A 24,252-nucleotide genomic window follows, 5' to 3' on the forward strand; every position below is an offset into this window, starting at 1 on the left:
GCTGTTTACATGGTAGTTTCTTAATCAAAGTATGGTCTTAATCGGGTTAAGAGTGGATTATTGTTGTCCATGTAAACGCACTGATTGTCTACTTATGCGTGTTTTTTTCATGCGTAAATCACATCATTTGCTCTAACACTGCTGTACACAGTTCTACAGTATCCATAATCAGCTATTAGACTATATATAGTATAATACTATGTGCTAGTGGTTGCCCAGTATGTTTGTGCAGGGATAATTTAATACATGTAAAACAAAAATCATTATGACTGTAAATGTGGTTCAAATGATTTAGACCTCCTGTAAAATGTAAAGACACTTTATACAGGTTTCCGTAGTGTAGTGGTTATCACGTTCGCCTCACACGCGAAAGGTCCCCGGTTCGAAACCGGGCGGAAACACATTTTTGGTGGGGGGTAGTTGAATAATTTAGACTTTCATAACCACGCTACGCATCACAACAGAAAGAAACATGGTTTTTCACTGAGTGAATAAAAAATATATATGTGATGTTTACATTAACTGTCTAACAGGGCTGACGCCATTGAGTAACATGGGATTCAACATTGTACTGCAGTCACTACACACATTCATTTTTACCCTAAACATAGGGAACTAATGTAGCTCTGTTTTTTGGATACTAATAGATTCATACAAGGCCCTTAATAAGCACATTGAATAATGTGCCCACTCTAATAATAATAATAATAACAATAACAATAATAATAATAATAATAATTGGTAAATAATGTATTTCTGTATTACAGTATATGTATTCATCCATTTTGATCAAAATTTTTTACAGTGACCTATCTGTTTATATTTCTGTAAGCCATCTGTACCCAAAACCTTACTTTATATACAAAAATAAAACTTTAAAACCCATAAGAGGAGGAAGGTTCCCAAAACGCTAGCTTGTAATTGCAAATATTTCACCTAGCTATTTGTTGAACTTCCGTTTATGAGAACATAAACGTACGTTAAAGGAACGTTCCCAGAAGGTTATCTTGTAGTTAATACCTAAAAAGCAACCTTTAGCAAACGTTCTTCATTGGTTGTCATGTAACTCTAAGAGACCGTTGTGTTTTAACATTTCAGGAACAGCACTGACTTATTAACCAACTTATTACTGACTTGTTAACCAAAACAGAATGCTCCCAGAGGTTTATGAAAAGGTTCCCAACAACAGTAAACATAGACGAACCAAATGATAATAACTTTAGGGAAGCGTTCTGTGTTAACTGTAAATTAGTTTTGGTGAGGTCAATTTAAATCTAATAAATGAATTTAAAAAAAAATAATGAACCTCGGAAACCCCACAAAATATGTATCTTAGCACAGTATTAGTCTGTGTTTTGTTGGTGGAACATTCTGGAATTTAAATAAATAAATAAATGAATGAATGAATAAATAAATAAATAAATGAAAAACAGTAGTACATGTTTGCCTAATGTGAACAGCTGAATACTCGAACAGTTAGTTTATATTTATAAAATGAACTGAGATTATAAAGCAGTCCTTGTGTTTTTAAAGGCGGAAATGATTTTCCAATCGACTTCTGAAAGACTACAAATCCCAGAATGCAACAGAACGAACCCGCGTGCTGAAGATTTGCTTCCGGGTGTTTGACGGTCCTTTTCCTGTGCCTAAAAAACTGAGGAGTTTGGCTAGCCTAGCCCTCCGATTCAATCTAAAGCCATCGACCTCTAAAGGCGCGATACAAGTTTGCCAAAATGACCGAGCAGATGACTCTGAGAGGGACCCTGAAGGGCCACAGTGGTTGGGTGACCCAAATCGCCACAACTCCTCAGTTTCCCGACATGATTCTGTCCGCGTCCAGAGGTGAGGGCCGCGCCATTACTGTGCGCTGTGTGCCGGCTGGTCTATGTGGCACAGCTCAGTGCTCTCTGTCGGGGCTCTGATTAATAACTTACCCAAATAACGATAGAAGCACAAACCTTAGGACCTATAAATGTGTATTTAATGTAACTTATTATTGCCAGAAAAATGTGTCTAGGTGTATTTTTAAGCTGACGGGTTTAATGTTACCCATATAAAAGGGTCTCAATTTCAAGCGCTCTTCATTCTCCTGTTTTTATTAGTATTCTATTGAGTATAATGTTAAGCATGCCAGGCTCACTGTGAGTTAATATTCATTAGAATATTTCTGAATTAGTAAAATGAGCTCTATCTTAGAACCTAACATTACTGTTAGATGCCTTACTACAATCACAAATACTCTTTATTTGTAATTTGCTATAAAGTAGTGAGCACTTTTACAACACCATATAACTGCAATGTCAAAAATGGATTGCGCTTATGAACAGCAAAATTTTTTTTCACTTTGTCCTGCAGATAAGTCCATCATCATGTGGAAGCTGACCCGTGACGAAACAAACTATGGTGTCCCCCAGCGTGCCCTGCGTGGCCACTCGCACTTCGTCAGCGACGTGGTCATCTCCTCGGATGGCCAGTTTGCTCTGTCCGGGTCGTGGGATGGCACCCTTCGTCTCTGGGATCTCACCACGTGAGTCTGAGAGAGGAAACGCTCGGCACAAAGGCTGACAGCTTTCAGTCTCTCTCTGACTTAACAGCACACCACCAATTATTTTACCCCAAATGTAGACAGTTGTATAGACATGTTTGGTGACTAAGATTATTTAGTTTTCCACTGGAGCTATAATGTAAATGTAAAGGAATCTTATCGTCTCCAGTTTAGCATCTTCAAGAGCAAATCATCACACATGTGCCTCAAAACGCATCATCTGGCTCAGTGGGATCAGTTTCACATGAACAGTTTGGGTTTAAATCGAGTCTGTAATGTTGTTAGACAGGTGCATGGTTTATGCCTGCAGTTTGTACAATGCTTAACAGGTGGCTATAAGCTTCTGTTACGTTGTTTGGAGTAAACTTAATGTTTGTTGAGCTTTAAAGTTGCATGAAGTCAGTGTGGTTGTTGGCTGAGCAGATGATACTGGTATATCATTCCTAAGCTTTGATCTGTTAGCGATTTAGGACACGTCCTTGTTTTTACTTCTGTATCCCTTTTTCTAGGGGAACCACAACCCGCCGCTTTGTTGGACACACCAAGGATGTGCTGAGTGTCGCCTTCTCTGCTGATAACCGCCAAATTGTGTCTGGCTCCCGGGACAAGACCATCAAGCTGTGGAACACACTGGGTGTCTGCAAATACACCATCCAGGTGGGACTTGCTCATCTCTATAACCTGGAAAATCCCAATAATTACACCAGAGGTGTTCAGTATTTATAAAAAACGACTCGCAAGGCTACATATTTTCATTTTTGACTTTGGATGAGTGTTAGGCAGACCTGCCAACCTTTTTAATATAGGAGTTTGCTGGTACTCAGAGTTATCACTTAATATCAACGTGAATCTGGAAAGGTTGACCATTGTGTCGGTTTCTTTATTTTGTATATATATATATATATATATATATATATATATATATATATATATATATATATATATATTATATATATATATATATATATATATATATATTATATATATATATATATATATATATATATATATATATATTATATATATATATATATATATATATATATATATTATATATATATATATATATATATATATATATATATATATTATATATATTATATATATATATATATATATATTTTAATACTCCAGTATTAACTGACATTACCCATCAAGCCTCGCCCCCTTTCCCCATTTCACACTAGTAACTTTCTGGTTGGTTATTATTTGTGCACCATTATGAAGAAGACAGAAATTTGACTGATTGCTCTGATCTTTAAAAGTGTGTGTGTGTGTGTGTTCACAGGATGAGGGCCACAGTGAATGGGTTTCCTGCGTGCGCTTCTCACCCAACAGCAGCAACCCCATCATTGTCTCCTGTGGCTGGGACAAGCTGGTTAAGGTGAGCTCGTGTTTATGGCAACTTTGACCTTCGTACATTTTTCATGTAAGACTGTTGTATTGCACTCAAGGCTGCACAATGTATCGCTTGTTAGACCTTATGACACTCTTGGTCTTTTATCACTCGCGTGTGCTAATGAGCTCGCTAATAAACCCCTGTTCATTTGGTTGCTTTCTGATTAGTGGTTCCAGGTCAGGTTTCCGTCATCGATTGGAAAATTGACAATTCATGCAGCCGTAGTAGATTTTGGGAAAGGCTGTAAATTGTTATAAAATATTTAGAAAAAGCAGGGTTTCTTGCATCTTACTTTTCTCTGTAACTTTGTAATGGTCCTCAGGTGTGGAATCTGGCCAACTGCAAGTTGAAGACCAACCACATTGGTCACACTGGCTTCCTGAATACGGTCACCGTCTCCCCTGATGGGTCCCTCTGCGCTTCTGGTGGAAAGGTAACGCCACCATTTAACCATGGATAACGACTAGCTTGTGTTAAAGGAACGTAAGTCAGCAGCTCCAAGCCTGATTGGTCATATGAGGATAAATTTTCAGCAGTTGTTTGAAAGCAGTCAGTCGTGCGATCCTGCCGTTTGGTGATATTGAATCAGATTAATAGGCCTTTTGTGTAGTGTATTTGTACTGATAATTTGTCTCGTTCTCGTTATGTAGGACGGGCAGGCCATGCTGTGGGATCTGAATGAAGGGAAGCACCTGTACACTCTGGATGGTGGCGACACCATCAACGCCCTCTGCTTCAGCCCTAACAGATACTGGCTCTGCGCAGCCACTGGCCCCTCCATCAAGATCTGGGTATTGCCGCTTTTCTATTTCATTTTCACTTTACAGCTGTTCTGAGAACTTTATAAAAATTTTCTTAGCACTAAGTTTCCTATACTTGTTACATTGTGTTGGATGTAACGCAGGTAGAGTCTAACATTAACGCATATGGACAGTTATTTTCAATTAAAACGAAAGGATAGCTTTCATCATACCCAAGAGTCTCTATTCATCTTGATTGTTGGAGAAAGATCACTTGTGCAGGCCAGTGATTAAAGTCATGTTTAAAGCATCTGTCCTCAATTGACCTTCTCATTTCAGTTTTTTTTTCTCTCTACTGCTGCTAAGCCAAATTGATGGTATTTCTCATGTCTTTAATCAAAACATTTTGAACCGAGGTTGAATTGGACAAGTATGTATTTTGCGTGATAAGTAAGTTTTTAAAAATGTACTCGCTTGCAAAGGAAACACCTCTGGGAGGAGACCCCTGTCTAGGTAGACCGGACATGTTAGAAAGAGATCAAAACATCAGTAAACAAATCGGCATATGAATATTTAGTCAGTGTAGCATGATGGATAGCTCCACAGGAGAAAGTTCGTAACTTAAAGTCAACAAGAATGGTCTATACCAATGTTTGACAGATCCATGCTGAGGGCTTCACTAATCAGAACAGTATTAGGTCTTTCCTTGCTCCTAGTGCTCTTGCCTTGATTTGTGAAGAGCTGCAAAATTAGCTGATGAGCTGGATCAGGTGTGTTTGGTGTTTGAATCCGTGTGGAGATTAGTATGTCCCAAGAGAGACGAGAGTGCAAGAGAAGCAGGTCCTTGATCACGTGAAGGCTTTAGATAGAATGGTCCTGATTGACTTGCATTTTAATGCAACAGAACAATGCTGCAGGCTTACACGGGGAAGTACTGGACAGACGGGTGGGAAATGGTCCTGAAACGTCTGCATCTCTCAGTCAGTTGGCAAAGTGATTGGGTGCGAGCGGAAAGGAGACAGAACTAACCTTAAAGTAGGCTCAATGCTCCAAAGCCTTGCGTTTTTACATGTAGTGAAATGAGTAGACACCCAGACCTAAATATGACTTCCTCACTTCTGGGTCTAAGATGAGGTACTTCAAGATGGTTTTTATTTATTTTCAGCACTGAAAGATGGCTGGAACTTGGTGTTAGATGTAGTGGACGGTAAGGTTTTGTGTTAGTACTTAATAAGTTAAGAGTAGAACTTTATCGGTTTCTTTTGACTGTGAATTGACTACTTTGGTACTTTTGAAGATATTTTTCTGTATTGAATAATAAGGTGATTGATGTGACATTTCCATGAAAAACTTCAAATAGCAGAAAAGGCACAGAATTGTCAACAGTTTTACCGTTAAAAGCCCAAACCTGCTTGCTGTCGCTCCATTTCCACGTAAAACTGCTGTCATAAGGTTTCATAAAAGTCCTTGTAATATGAACAGTCTGTTTTCATATTGTACTAACCCTTAAGATTTGTAACTTTTCAAAAAATATTAAAAGCCCTGTTTCTTAAACAAATACAACAAAACCACTGCAGTGACTCTTTTCACACGTTTACCAATCAAGTAAACTTGGTACTATAATTACTGGTTGCTTGCATTGTGATTTTCTTTATCACGTGGAAGGCTTGTACTACAGGATGGTGGCTATTATTATGCTCCATGAGCTCATCTGTTGCCATTACCAGCTGTTTATCTGTTGAGATTGCTCCTAAGAGTCACCTAAGAGTAACTGCTTTCTCCACAGGATCTGGAGGGCAAAATCATCGTTGATGAGCTGAGGCAGGAGGTGATCAGCACCAGCAGCAAGGCTGAGCCGCCACAGTGCACTTCCCTGGCCTGGTCTGCTGATGGACAGGTAAGAGAGCAGACTTCAGGATTGGTGTGTGTATAAGACATACGTGTCTTTGCAGCCAGTGGGCTGTGAGATGTGATGTGATGTGTGAATGCAGCAGCTGGGTGATCTCTTGAGCACCTGTATTAAGCATAATGTTTCATATGTGTTCTTTCTCAGACTCTGTTTGCTGGCTACACTGACAACCTCATCAGGGTGTGGCAGGTTACCATTGGAACCCGATAGACTCCTTAATTCCAAGAACAAAATGCTAAGAATGGAACTTGGATAAAAACGAATAAAGTAATAAAAATCGGATTATTTGGTATCTTTAGTGTTTTTTGATTAATTTTTTTTTTTTATTCTGCTGTCTTGGTAATATCTGTTATGCGGTTAAAGTTAACGGTCATCTCGTCTGTATCTGAATGCTTACACACTGGCTGTCTCTAGTGACTTGGCGCAGTTTATTTAATTTTTTTATTTGTTAGGGTACGGCTGAGGTTTGTGTGACAGGTGAAATTTCACACTTTCCCTGAAGTAAGTTACATATGTATCTACTTGCATACTTTTTTCAAAACTTGCTGGAGATTTCTGTTTTGTGCAAGAACTAAACAAAAACAAACAAGTATAGCACATGCATGCGGAAGGGGCCGGATAGCATTCTCCGCAGAGTGTGTTACTGTCTTCAAGTGTCTTGGAGGAAGCATGTGAGAGCCTTCACCCTTCCGGGTGGTATCTGTTGTATGATGGGGGAGACTGGTGGGTGGGAACTGGCCAAGATTAGACAAGGGAGAAAATTGCAGGGTGGGTGGATACAGTTTGCAGTGAAAGGTAAAAATACCGTGTGTAGTACAACAGCAATAACTGTTTCAACTTTCTTTTTGTCTTAAAGCAATAGCAGCCACACATCCTGTTAACACATCATGCATTTATTGTTAATGGCTACTGGGCATCATCATGGCCTGCATGATGGAAAGAGCAAACAATAACGTTTAGTGAAAATTAGTGGTTTATGTAAAAATAAAAAAAATTAATTAAAAACATATATATTAATTGTTGCAGCTCTAATGTATTTTTTATATATATGTGTGTGTGTGTATGTATGTGTATATATATATATATATGTATATATGTATGTATATATATATATATATATATATGTATATATATATATATATATATGAGAGAGAGAGAGAGATAGTGTGTATATATAAAAATATATTGCACATTAGAGCTGCAACAGTTAATCGAAAATAATCGATTATGAAAATAGTCAACAAATTCCATTATTGATTAGTTGGTCTGCGTGTGGTATTAACTTATGTTTATAACCAAAATGCAAGTTTCTCATTATATGTTGTGTTTGCACGATGCAGTGTGAATTGTCATTTATTATAACAGAAGTGATCTATTTGTAACAAGGCCATGTTGCTCCTCACTCACAATGTAGATTCAGTGATAAACAGTGTAGTGTAAGTAAAATCAGATTAAACACAACGATCAGAGTAAATGTAAGTAAAACAATATGCCTAAAGGCAGTGAACAGAAACCGTAACATGAGATTTTTAAAATTGTGGATCCATAAAAAAAAATACATAAATACTTATTTATATTTATTAGCGTGTGTATATATGTGTGTGATTTTTTATATATATATATATATATATATATATATATATAATCAATCACACATACGTGTGTGTGTGTAAGTGACTGTTGAAATAACAGGCTTTAGAAGTAATGTGACCGTAGATTTTGCATTGTTTCACTCATTGTTTATTTATTGTTACACTATACATTCTAGGTTTTTTTTTTTACGCAATACGTGTGAATTTTTGTTGCATGGAAGGATAATTACCTCAAGTATACTGGCTGAGGAATCTGCTCTTCAATTTTCAGGCAATTATATATTGAGTTCTTACAGTTGCAAATTTCTCATAATGCAGTCCATAGCGCGGTCTTTGGAGACAAGCTGGACTTTTATTTTATTATTATTATTTTTTTATAATGGAGCTGACAATTGTTTTGACATAATTGCTTATTAAATCAAATAAGCATCCCCATATGCATGTGCAGAAAATATAGCAACATATTTGGGAGATATTTGCTGTGATTATAAGAGGAATAACATGCATCAGGATGTGCTATTAAAAATATAAATTTTGGTATAGTAACTAGAGTTTGACAGTGGATTTTACCAGTAATTAAGTTGGGCTGTACCTACCGATAACTGATTAATCAACTGATAGCTTTTAAAATTGATACTGAATGAAAACACCACTCAAATTAAAATATTTGCTAACTTCATTACAAAAAGAAACAGTACTGTCTGTACCATGAGAATGTAGTGTGCTTTTTAAATTAAATAAATATTAAAATATATTAACTATTAATAAATATCAAAGAAAATAAGATATGCATCCGAACCAAAAAGAAACACTCCAAATATAATTTAAAAATAAATAAATAAAAAAGATACAAATAGAGGCATCCAAAATGAATTGTTTAAAAAAATGCTGATTTCGCCTCTAGAGGCCGCTCTCGTACTGTATAACGACAGCGGACGCTTCTCAGCCGCTCCCGTCGCACACCAATAAAACTATCTTTTCATAAAAAACTTACCACAAAAATATATATGTGGCCTGCATTTGCATAATATGACCGAATTATGTTTTATGATGCAATAACTCCTGCCTGTCACATGATCAATACTAACTGCTTTTTCTTTTCTTTTCTTTTTTTTAAGTAATAATTTGACCAAACTTTTGCAGTGGTGTTTTTCCACACATGAACCAGTTCTATTAATGGTCCTGAGAAAAATTAATTATGAGAAGCAAGCACTGTAAAATGTAGGGATGATTTTACTGTAGTTAAAATAATTATTTTCTTTAATCCCCATCAGTGTAGCGACTTAAATGAAAAGAATCCGGCTTTGGTTGAAGGATAAGAAACTCAGCTTTGGCTAAGTGAAGCTTAATAATAGATAAAGCAATAATAAGACTATAGAGCTGTTTCAAAAACATGTTTGACACTTAAATCCTGGTCAAAATCTACCATTGCTGCAGCACAGTATTTACAGGTGATTACGGTTAATTTTACCCTTTCCATGTGTCTGATCTGTTTTCTTGTAGACAGAACACTGTGTATGATCTCAGTTGCTTTCTAGTGCGACACACACAGTATCAGACAGTCTTGAACTAAAGTTGAAACTGAGTGAATGTATCGTAAAGCTATATAAAGATAAGGCTGGTTATGTTGAGGTGTGTTCAGAATTTTTTTTAACTCTCAGTATGATTGTTGGTGTGTATTTTTTTGTTATATATAAAAGATTATGTCTGCTGACATTTTGTAAATTTACATTATTTCTCTTCCCCTTACATTTATGGGCTTTAATATCTTAGTAATAGTTGTTGTTTTAAAAAATATATATATTTGAGCAACATTTTGTAAGAAGGATGTAGGTGATGGTAGCATGGGCACTGAGAAGCTATATTAGACCTTCAGTCTAGTATATGGATATAGATATAGAGGAATTAATAACATGAGTTATTGAATATTTGTGTTTGTGCTACTGAACACTTTTCAGATGGTAAAACATTTTAGCTGTAATCATAATTGAACAAAAAATTACTACACATTGAATATTCACTTTGAAGTTTCAAAGTGAACACTGGTTATTTTTAGTCTTGTGCATGTTTTAATCATGGATGTAAAAATTAATTTTCAGGATTTTTTAGACACAATTATAACTTTGTATTACACTTTGTATAACTTTGTGTAACACTAAACCAGATGTATACAGGTATAGCCAAACCCCCATCTCTCAATTTACAATGTTTCTGTAACCCATATGAATTTGGATCTGGCAGTGCTCTTATGACACATGAAAAATATTTGTTTTATAATGATCCCTTTACAATGTTTGTATATCTAAGTATATGAATAGATATGATCTATTAGATATTATATATAATATTTAATCAAATATCCAACAATATCCCAGTTTTTGCATATTTGTCCCTGTAAATAAGGTGATGTGAAAGAGAGCTGCCCAGTTTAGGAAAGTATTATATTTATTTGAAGCTGGTTAAAATGTTGACATAAAGTTTAAGGATGTGATTAGATGTTTCAAAGTTTCAAATTTATCTCACTTAATAATTCTGATGAGAATTTGCTTTTGTATACTTGCTGACCATTTGTTTCTTTAATGTTGATGTGTTTTATGATGATTTTTGTCATACTACGGCATAAAAAAATTAATCATTAGTTGATTTAACGTAAATAAATTACCTGATTTCCTTACATTTATTGTAAATACATTAGTTGAACGTGATACCAGCTGACTCACACTGGACCATTTCGTGCAGTCAGTATGTTAGCCTTCGGTTTGAACTGGCGTAAAAATTGCGCATGAAGAGCGTAACAGATGACGTAAAGGGGCACTGACCAATGAGTAGGCACCGTCAACGCGCTGTTCGTTTTAGTTGTCCAATCGGAACGTGTTTTATTCAGCGAGTCTCCATCCGGCAATATAAAAGCTGCCACGAGTCGGCGATGTGATCGAGAGTCCATCTTGAACAGTAGTCGCAGGCTCACGGAGCTGAAACAGTAAGCCGGCAATATACATATTTTTTTTTCCTCGTTTATGGTCACTCACAGTTTGCTTTGTCATGTTGCACAAACATACTTAAAAAAAAAAAAAACAACAACAAAAAACGTTTTTGGAATAGACTTCCGGGTATTTCTAAGGCGTTGCTATAGCAAGCGTATAGGCCGCAAGTGTAGCATTTCAGCTGCGCTAATTAGCATGTAGCGTAAATAGTGTATGCTAGATATGTGCGCCATTGTAAATGTGTAAAGCCGGGTGGTATGCGTTAGTTGTACGGGTTAATTTATAACGAAATACTGGTATGTTTGACATGAAAATGTCTAGAAGCTAATCTGCTTCATTTGCTTGCAGATTTGTATCTTTATGCGATCACTCAGTGTAGGTGTATTTTCGTGTAGCTTGTTAGCCGCTAATGTTATCTTTGTATTAGAGTGATGCGCGTGCTGACTACATTGTACTTTTTTGTATGTTTTCATGTAACTTGCTTTTGAAAGGAGGCTAAAAGATAAAGTCGCGATGGCCGACGACAGTGAGCAGCAGTTCATGGAGACCTCGGAGAACGGAAACGGAGAGGAGGAGCTGAACGGAGCGACGGGCGCGGACACCCAGCTCGAGGCGGGAGGAGAGGCCGCTGAGGCCGAGTCGCAGAACGGAGCGGCGGATGGAGGGCAGATCGAAGCTAGCAAGGCAGAGGAGGACGCCGGGTGAGACGAGGCACTCGTGCCGCTGTTGGTCTAATTTGTTGTTTTAAGGCTTTTGTTCAGCTGCTCTTTGTTAGCGCCATGTGCCTGTGTATGGGGGATGGGCCCGGGATGTCTCCGTTGTATGAAGTGTGAGCATCGCCGCTCCTGATGCTGTGGAGGTTTAAACAAGTGTTGCAACTCTTAAGATGAATGCCGTTAAAGCGCGCGCTACCTGTCATGTCTTAATTTGCATATTATATATTTTTAAATGATCACTGGCACATCAAATTACAGCTTGGGGTAACTGAAGAAAGAACATTTTTCAACAGGTTTCCCACAGGTCTCAGTGTATATAGGAGAAATAAACACGCTTTAGCGAAATGTCTCCCAAAAATTTTCAGTCTTAGTTTTAGGTTTTCTTTTTCAGATAGCCTTTATAAACACCTATGACAAAAGAATAATGTTTTGAAATCCTTCTCATGGCTGGATCTGAAAACTGTTGCAAGGTTACAGTGAACTTTAACAGGAAGCATGGAAAGCACCCCCAGCCAACACATCCACTTGGGGCCCAAAGGGTTTGCACCTGGGCTGATATTTGGGGCCCACCTACTGGGGCCCAGCCGATTTGGTCCTCAGTTTCCATGGAGAACTGCCCAGATGATGTCACGACAACCCATCAGTAAATCCTCGTGTAAAATATAGTGCCTATGTATTTGGGGGGGGTTGACTGCTGGAAGTCAAATATGTCGTATTTAAGTTTATGTTCTGCTTGTTCAGCAATTTGATAAATTGCTATTAAACACGTTCAGACAGATGAACGTCTAATGTATTGGTTAACGTTATGTTGTGAAAACAGTGTATAAATGTAGTTCTTGCCTCAGGTACACCGACAGCAAAGTCACCTCTGGAAAATTAACAGCACAATGGCACGGATGGGGGGGAAAAGTCAGGGGGTGGGGAATGGGATTTTGCGACATCCTGCAAAAAGTTTCGCAAGATCTCTCAATAGTCTGGCCTCTTGCTTATGGTGTTTTTTTTTTGTTTGTTTGTTTGTTTTTTTGGCAAACCCCCCGCCCCAACTTTTGTTTTTCTCCATGTTCTGTGGGCTCTTGATCCTTTTAAAAAAGCAAAAAATTGAGGCCCCCGTTTTGAGCCCATGCACTCGTTTCCCATTAGTGACCCAACTAGGCGCCACCTAAGGAGCCCACCTGGATTCGCCCATGTGGGCCCCAGGTAAGATGCCCATTTTGGGTCCATGCCCATGTGGAACCCCGTAACCAATGTGGGGCCCACGTAAACATGTTGGCCGTGACATCACACACGACGCTGTCACCAAACTTTATTAACATATTCAAAAGTCTGGAAGTGTTGTGGACCAACCTAGAAGTGGACTTCCACTGACAAAGGCACAACGATGTGCTGCTGACAGTCAGTGGATGTTGTGCAAATATTTTTCTAATCCATTATTTCATAAGGCATGCAGTAAAGAGGATGGTTAAGAGGAATGTTTCTAGGGCACGTGTTGGAAGTTGTAAGAAGATTTATTTGCATTTTAATCTATTCATCAGGATCATTGGCATTTCAAATTAGGGTACATGAAGGACTATTTTCTCTTGGACTAATACAGTAAAATTTTATCAGAATAGAAAATAAGATTATAATGTAATTCTTATAGGAATAAATTCTTTGGTCATGGCACCATGCAAAAACTAAACTTTTGATGTATTTACAAACACTGCATGTTCCATCAATACCACAGACAAAAAGAAGCAGTGATAAGCGAATAATCAAGAAGGAACTGGTTACTCACTTTTCTTAGTAACCATCTCAAAGAAGAGAGTTTAAAATGAAAAATGAAGACGTGCAATGGTGAGACAAACTGTGGTGATTTGTCATTGTGAAACAGTGATCAGTAGCTGCGTTTACATGGACAACAGTAATCCACTTTTAACCCGATTAAGACCATACTTTGATTAAGAAACTACCATGTAAACAGCAATTTTTAATTACCTTAATCTAATCAAGGTTATACTCGAATTAAGCTCTAATCGAATTAAGACAGGTGGAGTGCTCCTGTTTTAGTCACATTATGGACGTGTATTACAGACATGTAAACACCTTAATCACATTATGAACGTCACATTATGAGAGTTTTCACCACATTTTGCGACAGGACACGAAAACACATGGCAGCTCTCAACATTTTACGGCGAAGAGAGTTCGGCTGCGTCCCAAACCGCATAATTGCCTACTATAGGCCTGTAGTGGGGAAAAATACATGCATCTCGGCTACTATATAGACGGTAAGTACGTGGTTTCAAGCAGTTGTCTATTAGCACATATAGCATGACGAATAATTAACTGCACTTAAAGCGCTTGTAAAAAAAAAAAAAAATTTTGATAAAAACACCCAAAACTGTATATGGTACCATAACGACGACGAACTGTATGTTGATACGTGAAATTCTGGAGGGATGTCAGACGGCGTGGCACGGTGACGTAATGACGTGGGCTGTTAATATAATTATGTTCTATAACACGTAAAATGGGTACATGACAGGAGTATTCTGAAAGCGACTCATGTAAACACCTTAATCACATTATTATCTTAATCAGAGTAAGGTCATTAATTAGATTACTGCTGTCCTTGTAAACGTAGTCAGTGATTGGTCACAAGCACAGTCAGGCATTAAATGCTGCTGGTGAGTTGAGTAAACCTGCTCTCATGTGCATTTCTGATGTGAGCTGGATATCTGTACCAGGTTCAATACAGTCACTAATGTCTGCTCAAAAAGTCGCTAGATTTCTCACTAGGCTCTGTTTTTGAATGAAAGTTGCTGAAGGGGTCTAAAACGTTGAAAAGTCTAGAGATGTTGGCAGCACTGCATGCGCTGGTTTTAATCAGGAGCTACAATCGCTAGTGCAGCTTGTTTCATCTGTTTGTATAGAGTTTTCTGTTATGGCTTATTACATAGTTGTTAAAGGGTTCGGCAGTTGCAGTTGTCTTGTGCAGGTCTGGAAAAGCTTTAATTTAAGGACCCTGATTTCCAGCCTTGGGAACTCCAGTGTTTTGAAAATTGTATGGATGTTCTGACACCTTGATGCACAAGTCATACATCTCTCATTTAGACACTTTTTTTTTTTTTTCTTTCTTTCTTTTTTTTTTTTCTTTTTTCTTCTTTTTTTTTTCCTTCTCTGTACTAGACAAGCTGTTCAAATCTCAGTTTTGATGGTGTGGGGTTTTTGTTTTTTTGGTTTGGGTTTTTTTGTTTGTTTGTTTTTAAAGCAAGAAAACAACTATTTGGGAAGTTGAAAACAACAAATCCCTGTACTCTACTTTGATTTAATAGATACTACTGCAATCTAATATTTGTTTTGTTTTTTAACTGCAGCAAAATGTTTGTTGGCGGTCTTAGCTGGGACACGAGCAAAAAGGATCTTAAGGATTACTTCTCAAAGTTCGGTGAGGTAACAGACTGTACCATCAAAATGGACTCTAACACGGGCCGGTCACGTGGTTTTGGGTTCATCCTCTTCAAAGAGGCAGCAAGTGTGGAAAAGGTATTTTATTACATCTGTACTAGGGGGTAAATCGTGGTGGATATGGCAGAAAGGTAGCCATGCTGAGAGCTTTCCATGATGCCTAGCTCAGTATTTAGGATTGCTACTCATTTGTCAGTGCCAACAATTGTGTATGAAAATTTTTTTAATTATTCAGGATGGAAAAGGTGGGGAGGAAATAAGACATGGTACAAAATAAATTAGAATATCAGTTACTTGTTGCCATCCATCAATTTTGGAAATGCACGGACATTATCTGTGGTGACTCAGGAAAACAAATAGAGAGAAATTGCATGGCAATATCAATAGGCATATTTCTTAGCCCTTTTGTATGTTGCAGGTGTTGCAGCAAAAGGAACACCGGCTAGATGGAAGACAGATTGATCCCAAGAAAGCGATGGCAATGAAGAAGGATCCTGTTAAAAAAATATTTGTTGGCGGACTCAACCCTGAGACTACAGAAGAAAAGATTCGGGAATACTTTGGGGCTTTTGGCGAGGTGAGTACTGGCCAAGTGAATTTTAACTACACCTTTCATCTACAAGTGTTTGAATACTGAAAATTTTTATTTATTTATTTTTTAAAGATCGAATCTATTGAACTTCCCACGGATCCAAAAACAAGCAAGAGAAGGGGTTTCGTCTTTATTACTTATAAGGAGGAGTCGTCTGTCAAGAAAGTCCTAGAAAAGAAATACCATACTGTTAATGGAAGCAAGGTAATAAAAGGAAATGCTTTTTAAACGCGTGTGTGTGGATGATGATGATGATGATGATGATTCATGTGTAGATGTTGAAATAGCATGTTAAACCTTGTACTGCTCAAGGTTTGTAGAGGTAACCACTTGTGTATAGAGAAGAGTGTGCTCGATGTTAAGAGCCTTTAGAGAATGTGTGCTCTTTAGGGGGTGTTGTGTTTCAGTTGGCCCGAACTGCCCTGGGGTAATGCAGCTGATGGACTATTATTAATTATTCTTTTCCATTTCAGTGTGAAATTAAAGTTGCCCAGCCTAAGGAGGTCTACCAGCAGCAGCAGTATGGTGGTCGTGGTGGTGGCTACGGAGGTCGGGGCAGGGGTCGTGGTGGTATGTCAGATCTTATCAGTCTGGAATGTTTTGTCATGTGGGCATTTTGAAGAGTTGGTGGTAATTTAAGAGCTAGTTTTTACCTTGACATAGGGTGTCTGAAAGTGTTGTGCGGCAGAGATTAGTCACTCTTCTCAGCGTGGACATGTAGATGGTTGCTGTGTGCAGTATGACTAAGGGTTGTGCAATTTGAGTGTTTCTTTGTTTACTGAATACACATGCATAACCAAGATGACCTTTCAGAAGTAAACTTGGCCCTGTGGAAAATTTCCTTCTCAGGCCAACACCAGAATTGGAACCAGGGATACGGCAACTACTGGAACCAGGGCTATGGCAATCAGGGATATGGCTATGGTGGACAGCAAGGCTACGGCAACTATGGGGGTTATGGCAACTATGACTATTCTCCTGGCTACTATGGCTATGGTGGTGGATATGACTACAGTAAGTGCACAGGCTGTCTGCTTCCGCTTGCCTGATCACCATGGTTCACTTACCTTTGCACAGAGGTGCTCAGATCCTCTTTCTCGTCTTTCAGACCAGGGCAATACGAGCTATGGGAAAACTCCAAGACGTGGAGGCCACCAGAGTAGCTACAAGCCATACTGATCACGTGTAGTGCAGGTATGCGTTTTTTGACTCTTCTGTGGTTAAGCGTAGGTACTTTATTAGTTTTATTTGGAATTCATTAAAATGCCCCACAACTCAATTTTATTCGCTGGATTATAAAAGTTTAAAACTATAAACCGCCATAGATTAGAAGGGCTATGGGAAGCCACTGAATCTTACTAGCGTTTATAAAATGTGCATCTGAACTACACTACTTGATCAATAAGGGTTGAGGTGGTGGTGGACTGCTCAATTTGCATGTTGGAGATTTAAACTATTCTTCTACAATTAAATGCGGTAGAATATTCTGCTTTGCTTAATGCTTGGTGCCTTTTTTTCTGTTGGAATATAATAACTCTTATTCAGCTCTTTACTCCTTATTCTTTAGGAGCATGTCCTTTCTCTTTCTCTTCCTACCTTGTTATGCACTCAGTCATTCCTGCACCTTTTCCTCTCTTCAGGCCATAAGTATGTTCAATCCAAGAACCCATAACAGCAGCAAGAGGTCATACAAGATGGGACTCTCTCTCTCCTTTTTTTGGTATGATGGGACTCGTGCTCCATTTGTACAGGACAACGGATGAATGGGGACGCTGTGTCTCGTTCCACACTTTTTATTTCTTATTTTATTTTCTTTGTCCACATTTCCAGTTGTGGAAGTGTAATTTTTACTGTACTTTTTGGTACCTTTTTTGAATCTAATGTATTGTATGGTTGTATTTTACATGTCAACTGAATTTACAGTGTATGAGGATCATGAGCTGCCAGAGCTTTTGAAATAAAATGTTTGAGTAATTTTTTTTCCCGGTGTTTCCAGGATTTAACATTTTTTGTTGCTTCAAGTCACATGCACAGAGTGGAGTGGGGTTGGGAGGGGGGGTTGACGGGACAAGGGAAGTGATTGGTTTAGAGTTGTCTAGTGACATAGCATCTGGGTCATGTTTTCTGCAGTTGGCAGTTTTGATTCATTTTGACTTTTGCGTTTTTAACTTGGTAAACCTTTAAATGGTAGTAATCAGTAAGATTAAGCTTAATGCCTGTAACAAGGTGGCTTTTCTGCCTTTATTGAGCTCATATTCCTATAGTGTAATTGATAAATTGTTAGAAATAAACCTTTTGTTTAATATTTGTCTATCGTTTTGTCATATATTTTTGTAATGCTACTGTTAATGTCTTGGGGGTTTTAGGTTAAAAAAACAAAACCAACTTTAAATTAATGTTATGGTCCATAAGCCCACTGTTGCATAGGTCTGTTTATATCTAGTTAACTGGACCTTCTGTGACTTGTTCATCAAAATTTGTCCAAGTTTCTTGAGTCTAGATGACCTCTACCTTGTCACGTTTTAAAATCGGCATAATGGGGCAAGACCTGCCGATGCTTTGATTCTGCTGATGATGAACGGTCTTCACTCACGGCTATATGTACCAGGCAGCTCAGTACAGTAAAGCTCAAGGACAAATATTTAATAGTCATTTTCTGACTTCCTGAAGAATATTTATAAATTGGTGCATTTTGTAAAATATTCTGGGCCACATCACCTAGTAGACCTGATGCATGGAACGCCCATCCTTTGGAGGTTGACTTGTGTAATTTCATTGAAGTCTTAAAGATGCTTGTGTACTCGGTGTGTGTGTCTTATGTAATTGGGCAGTTGCACAAATCTCAGTACACATTTCTGCAGGTGGTTCCTATACCAGTAACAATCCAACACACTAAGGTGGGGGGGTGGATCTGTTTGTAATTAAATGCAGCCTTCACTGAAAAGGGATGGAAATACAACTGATTATTATATAATCATTTAATTATAATAAACTTATTACACACAGAATTGTCCACTTTATTAGGTACACCTTTTTTGTTATTGGCACTCATTGGTCATTGTATAATGCATTCTTACTGGCCACTTTAAAAAAAAAAAAAAAGTAAATAAATAAACTACCTTATTAGTCTACCTTGTAGGGGGATGTACAGTTAGTCTGATTTAAGACAAATTGTTAAAATAAAATAAAAAATTACCTCTGGTTTTACTTTGGGACAATGTAGCACACCACCCAAAAATGTTATTAGGATGTTAATTTGATGTCATGTATACCCTAAAAATTTTCACTCCCCAATACAGTTTGTCCACATCTTCAGTGGATAATATCACAAGGTTACTGTGGACTTGTACCTAAGAACTGTTGCTGTAATCATAAGGACAACACACTTGGTGGTGTTTGAATTTACAGCATACAGTTGTAGAGGAGTAACAACTTCTCCTACAAACCGATGTCACCCAGAAGAAGATGGGATCTCTTAAGTTTCTTCACCACTGTAGCCTCATGCCTGGATCTTAATGAACTATTTCTGTAAAGCTGCTTTGTGATATTGTCTATTATTAAAAGGGCCATTCAATAGAATTGCAATAAATGAAGAGTATTGACCATCAGAAGTATTCTATATATAAATAAAAACTGGACACTTGCTTTCTTTTTTGTAAATATCAATTCCGATTTTGTCATTTCATTTTTAAATATATCGTTTTATGGTATATAAATGTGAAGTAGCAGTTTACCATGTTGTAATTTAATACATTTGTCTACAGTACATCAGCCATAACATTAAAACCACCTGCCTAATATTTGTCTAGGTCCCACTCATACCATCAAAACAGTTCTGACCCATTGAGGCTTGGACTCCACAAGACCTAGATGTTAGCAGCAGATCCTTTAATTCCTGTAAGTTCTGAGGTGGGGCCTCCATGGATCAGACTTGTTTGTCCACACATCCCACAAATGCTTGATCAGATTGAGATCTGGGGAATTTGGCGTAAACACCATGAACTGTTTGTCATGTTCCTCAAACCGTTCCTGAACAGTTTTTGCTGTATGGCAGGGCTCATTATCCTGCTGAAAGAGGCCACTGCCATGGAGGGTTGTACTTGGTCTGCAACCAAGTGAGATGTAACATTATGATATCCACCAGGTATGTATGTGATATCGCATATTGGCTAGTACGTTCGCCTCACGCAGTCGCACGTAGGTGTAGAGCCCAGGCTAGCCAATAGAAAGCAAGGAAAATCCGGGAGGCGGGTCGGACGAACCTAGCGAAAAATGTGCGGTTAGAATCCCACCTTGGCTAAAAAAAAATGATTTATTAAAAATTTGTTTTTAATGTCGAATCCATAACAATATGATAAACAAAAATAAAAGTCATTTCCTAAGAGTTTTCTTTGTTTAAGGTGAGGAAAATGTAAAAATGATCATTAATAAACCATTATTGATAGGGACATTGTCATTAGTAGTTACTGTTTCAAATGTTTAGATATTTCCATTTAAATTGAAAACTCCACACAATATTTTGATGCTTTGATCAAGTTTTAGTATATTTTTATTGTCTGTTACATATTGTAACTATGTAACCATTTTAAAATTGTGAACATTTTGTCACGAAATAAACGTAAAGGACACAAGGATGGACACAAGTACAGATAAGAGCTTTTACTTAAAGAGAGGCAGGCAGACAAATCCAAAACATCAGACAATAGCGTGGTCAAAAAACAGGCATAAATGAGGCAAAACCAGAATCAAGAACAAGGGCGAGAACGAGATCAAAACAATAACACATGAACTGAATAACAACCGCTTGGTATACGGGAAAACTCACATAATGCTTCGCAAAGTCATAGTGTTAGAACAGTCTTATACACTGTGGTTGTGAGTGCGTGTGATTAGAATGAGTGTGTGTGAGTGGAATTGCAGTCCATGGCGGCCATGTTTGTAGGCCGCCGTGCAGTATGGGAAATGTGGTCACTGGTTTGCTGTGACATGACATTTACTATTTTGATACACTTTCAGTGTGTAAAATTAACTGTTAAAGGAGAATGTGAAATTCATAATTTGTCAAAATTAAAATAACTATATACTAAATACATGCAGAGTGTGTTATAGTAAGTTATTGAAAATGTATTGCCAATAAGCACTAAGAGTTAAAACATTTACAAATACAAGCATGATACAAACATATTTACAAATACACAAGACAAATAACTTTTTATTTTATTTTATTTTTTTAAATACAAAGATATCTGTACACAATTCCACAATGGTAAGGAGAGCGAGCGAGCGTGCGCACAGAACAAACAGAAAGAGATTCATGGACAACAGTATTACACAGTAAGTGTTTGTGGCTTTGTAACTATTTACCAAAATCCAAGTTTGTGCTTGGCTTGGAATCAGACATGCCATACACAGACCTTAAATGCTGTATTTCACAACAGAGTTATTTTCTCTTTTCAACAATCCACCTCTGCCTCTCAGCCTCATAGAATGGAGACTGCTGAAACTCTGCCCATGTCATCTCTGCATTCCTTCCCTGTGCCTGATACAGGGAGAGCACTTTAGCAGGACAGTAAATGTATTTGCCTGCCACTCCAGGTAAACCAGTATGGACATGAGGGATACTGGGTCCTTGTTTTAGTGGCTGGTGGCAGAACCTGCACAGATGACTAGAAGGATGCTCCACTAATGATTTCCTCTTGCCTCTCTCTTCAATCACCCTCTTCCTCTCTGCCCCCTCTGCTTAGAGGCCTCCAGCTCCCGCTGAAAGAAGGGAGTGTCTGCAAAAATCTTCAAATGGCATCCTGGGGTTGGTCAGTCCCTCTGCAGAGTATGCCCCAAAGACTTTTCTGGAGCAGTAGAAGTATTTAACATCACCAGCCTGATAAAAGAAATGCACGAGGAGCCATCACCCAGGTAACGAGACTTTGGCTGAGCACAAGCTAAACAGGATCTAATTTGTTTTTTTGATGTCTGCTGCTGCTGCTGTTGTTGCAGGGCTGCCTCTTGCTTCTCTAGGGTGTCTTTAACCATCTTCTCAACTGCTGCCTGTGTTAGAGGGGCGTCTTCAGGAACACCCTTTGCAGGTGGATTGAATGGAGCGGGTGGCTGTATTGTTCCTGACCATATCTTCTCTTTGAGGTGTTGATTTGTCTTGCAAAGAATGATTGTCTTTAATACTTCTTGTCTCTTCAGATGGGTCCCGATGTAAATGACCTGATGGGCCTCCCCTGAAGGACACTTTGATTCTCCCAGGGGAAAAAATGTTTTCTTTATGCTGACAGCCTGAGTAGTACCCATAAATATGAACAACTGACATAAATAAGTATATAAAAGCATTTACATAGTTATGCATAATGTTTTGTAAAGTAAAATTATGGTAATTGATTCTTTTAAAATGACTTGACAGGTTTCATGTTAGAGTAAAAGATCAATGACCCAACATTTAATTATACAACTATTGAAAAGATACACATCTACTGTAATATATTCTAACCTAATCTAATATAATTGTGTGATCTGCTCACTTGTTACCAAAAGACTTTATTTTACTGTGTGTTTGACTAAACGTATAATAATATTTCTGAATTGACCCTACATATATAGTTACAAACCATTCAAATGATATTCATAATATACCGATTTTTCTTTTGAGTAAATAAGTGTACAGTTCACTTTACCTGCCGCTTTACTGTGCTTTTTTTTCAGGTAAAATGATGAATGTTATCCTAACCCTAATCTGCCGTCTGGGGAAAAAAAGAAACAAAAAAAAAAAGACAAGAAAGCTGAAAAAAATAAAGCCGATAAAATATTAACTGGTTGATAGGCAGTGGAGGCAATTCAAAATGTAGGTCTTCAAAAAAACAAAAAAAAAAACAAAAAAAAACAAGCCTGGAAACAGCCCCATAGAGTCAACATGTGGCCAAAAATATATTGCATCCTTAGTGATAAGAACTACCATCCAGAATGAATATGGTAGGTTATGGAAAGTTAAGCAGAACTTTAATATTATTGCTGACCTGACCTCCTATTTTCTTCTGTGGGCTTCTATAGTGACTTTAAACAGCTCAGTTTTTGTAGTGTAGTAGTTATCACGGTTGCCTCATGCGCTGAAAGGTCCCCGGTTCAAAACCGGGCAGTAACACAGATGGCTTTTTATTGTGTTTATATTTTTTAATTCACAAAATACTATAACCTACGAGAAGAATTAATCCAATACTAGCTTACATGCAACCCCTGACACCCCTGGATTATGCTAATCAAAGCTCTGTTTATGTGTCCATCATTCAACGTGGTGTCAGAAGACGGTTCGAAGACGGTTCGTGGACGAAGTTCGTCTTAGAGGATTAAGGCGATAGTCAAGTTTTCATCTAAAATACTTAAAACGAGAACTCCACAAAAGACTAAGCTAATCTGCACAGTGCCCATCAATGGACATTCAGTCGACCTTAAAGTGGACACTGGTGCCAAATTCAATGTTATTTCTGAAGCTTTATTCATAAAAGTAAAAAACAGAAAAGAATTAAGCTAATCAAAGAACACCTAGCAGGTCTTGCCAAATTCACCTGCCAGTCATCAGAAAGGGTACACAACCTCTTGTTCTATGTGGTAAAGAGAAATGTGCAACCATTGATACCAGACTCTTTACGAATGAAACTCGTCTCATTTAACAAAGAAATTCACCACGTGTCAGCAGATGAGGATTCAAGTTTTCCAAACCAAATTCATTTTGAATATGCAAACCTTTTCAAGGATGAATTTGGTGGGCTTCCAGTAATATATTCAATGAAACTGGACAGCCATGCAGGAGAACGTCAAAGCAGAACTACAAATGATGGTCAATATAGGTGTCCTTACCTCAGTCTCAGAGCCCACTGAATGGGTACCATCAGTGGTGGTCAACCACAAAAAGAATTCGGAGAAGATAAGGTTATGCATCGACCCAAGAGACCTCAATAAGGCCTGTCTACGTCCACACCACCCCTTGCGTATGGTGGAAGAAGTTACATCTCAAATGCCAAACTCCTCTGTCTTTTCTGCCATAGACGCAAAACATTTTTGGCAGATTTCTCTTGATGATAAATCATCGGTGCTGACAAAATTCAACACCCAGTTTGGTAGATTCATGCCATTTAGAAATAGCTCAGCCAGTAAGGGGTTCCAAAGACCCATGGAACAAATATTTGTGGGCTATCCATGTGCTATTATAATGGATGATATTCTCGTGGGAGGAAAGGATCTCAGGACAAAAATCTCAGGAATGTGCCGGATCATGCACGAAAATTTAACCTCAGACTGAACCCTGTCAAATGTAAATTTCGGCTAGCAGAG

At 38.0% G+C, this 24,252-nt stretch overlaps 2 protein-coding genes and 1 non-coding gene across 4 annotated transcripts; all 3 read left to right on the plus strand.

Moving 5' to 3' along the window:
- Positions 1 to 328: 328 nt before the first annotated feature.
- Positions 329 to 401, plus strand: trnav-cac (transfer RNA valine (anticodon CAC)). The gene has a single exon. It is a non-coding gene; the product is annotated as a tRNA-Val (tRNA).
- Positions 402 to 1,633: 1,232 nt separating this feature from the next.
- Positions 1,634 to 6,873, plus strand: gblp (guanine nucleotide-binding protein subunit beta-2-like 1). The gene is given in 8 exon segments (NM_001200506.2): positions 1,634 to 1,842; positions 2,356 to 2,527; positions 3,055 to 3,202; positions 3,834 to 3,929; positions 4,267 to 4,377; positions 4,595 to 4,735; positions 6,471 to 6,581; positions 6,738 to 6,873. Coding segments are annotated over 8 exon segments (954 nt in total). The 5' UTR covers positions 1,634 to 1,733; the 3' UTR covers positions 6,804 to 6,873.
- A 4,178-nt stretch (positions 6,874 to 11,051) lies between these two features.
- Positions 11,052 to 18,232, plus strand: LOC108278948 (heterogeneous nuclear ribonucleoprotein A/B). Of its 2 annotated transcripts, XM_017492738.2 has the most exons (9): positions 11,052 to 11,165; positions 11,661 to 11,870; positions 15,242 to 15,410; positions 15,751 to 15,909; positions 15,997 to 16,128; positions 16,398 to 16,494; positions 16,774 to 16,938; positions 17,033 to 17,118; positions 17,565 to 18,232. In XM_017492738.2, exons 2-8 carry the CDS (start codon positions 11,683 to 11,685, stop codon positions 17,101 to 17,103), a joined length of 981 nt encoding a protein of 326 aa, XP_017348227.1. In that variant the 5' UTR covers positions 11,052 to 11,165; positions 11,661 to 11,682; the 3' UTR covers positions 17,104 to 17,118; positions 17,565 to 18,232. The 2 variants fall into 2 exon arrangements, with proteins under 2 accessions (XP_017348227.1, XP_017348230.1); XM_017492741.2 differs by lacking the exon at positions 17,033 to 17,118.
- Positions 18,233 to 24,252: the final 6,020 nt, after the last annotated feature.

Source organism: Ictalurus punctatus, chromosome 18, assembly GCF_001660625.3.
Source record: "Ictalurus punctatus breed USDA103 chromosome 18, Coco_2.0, whole genome shotgun sequence".
NCBI lineage: Eukaryota > Metazoa > Chordata > Actinopteri > Siluriformes > Ictaluridae > Ictalurus > Ictalurus punctatus.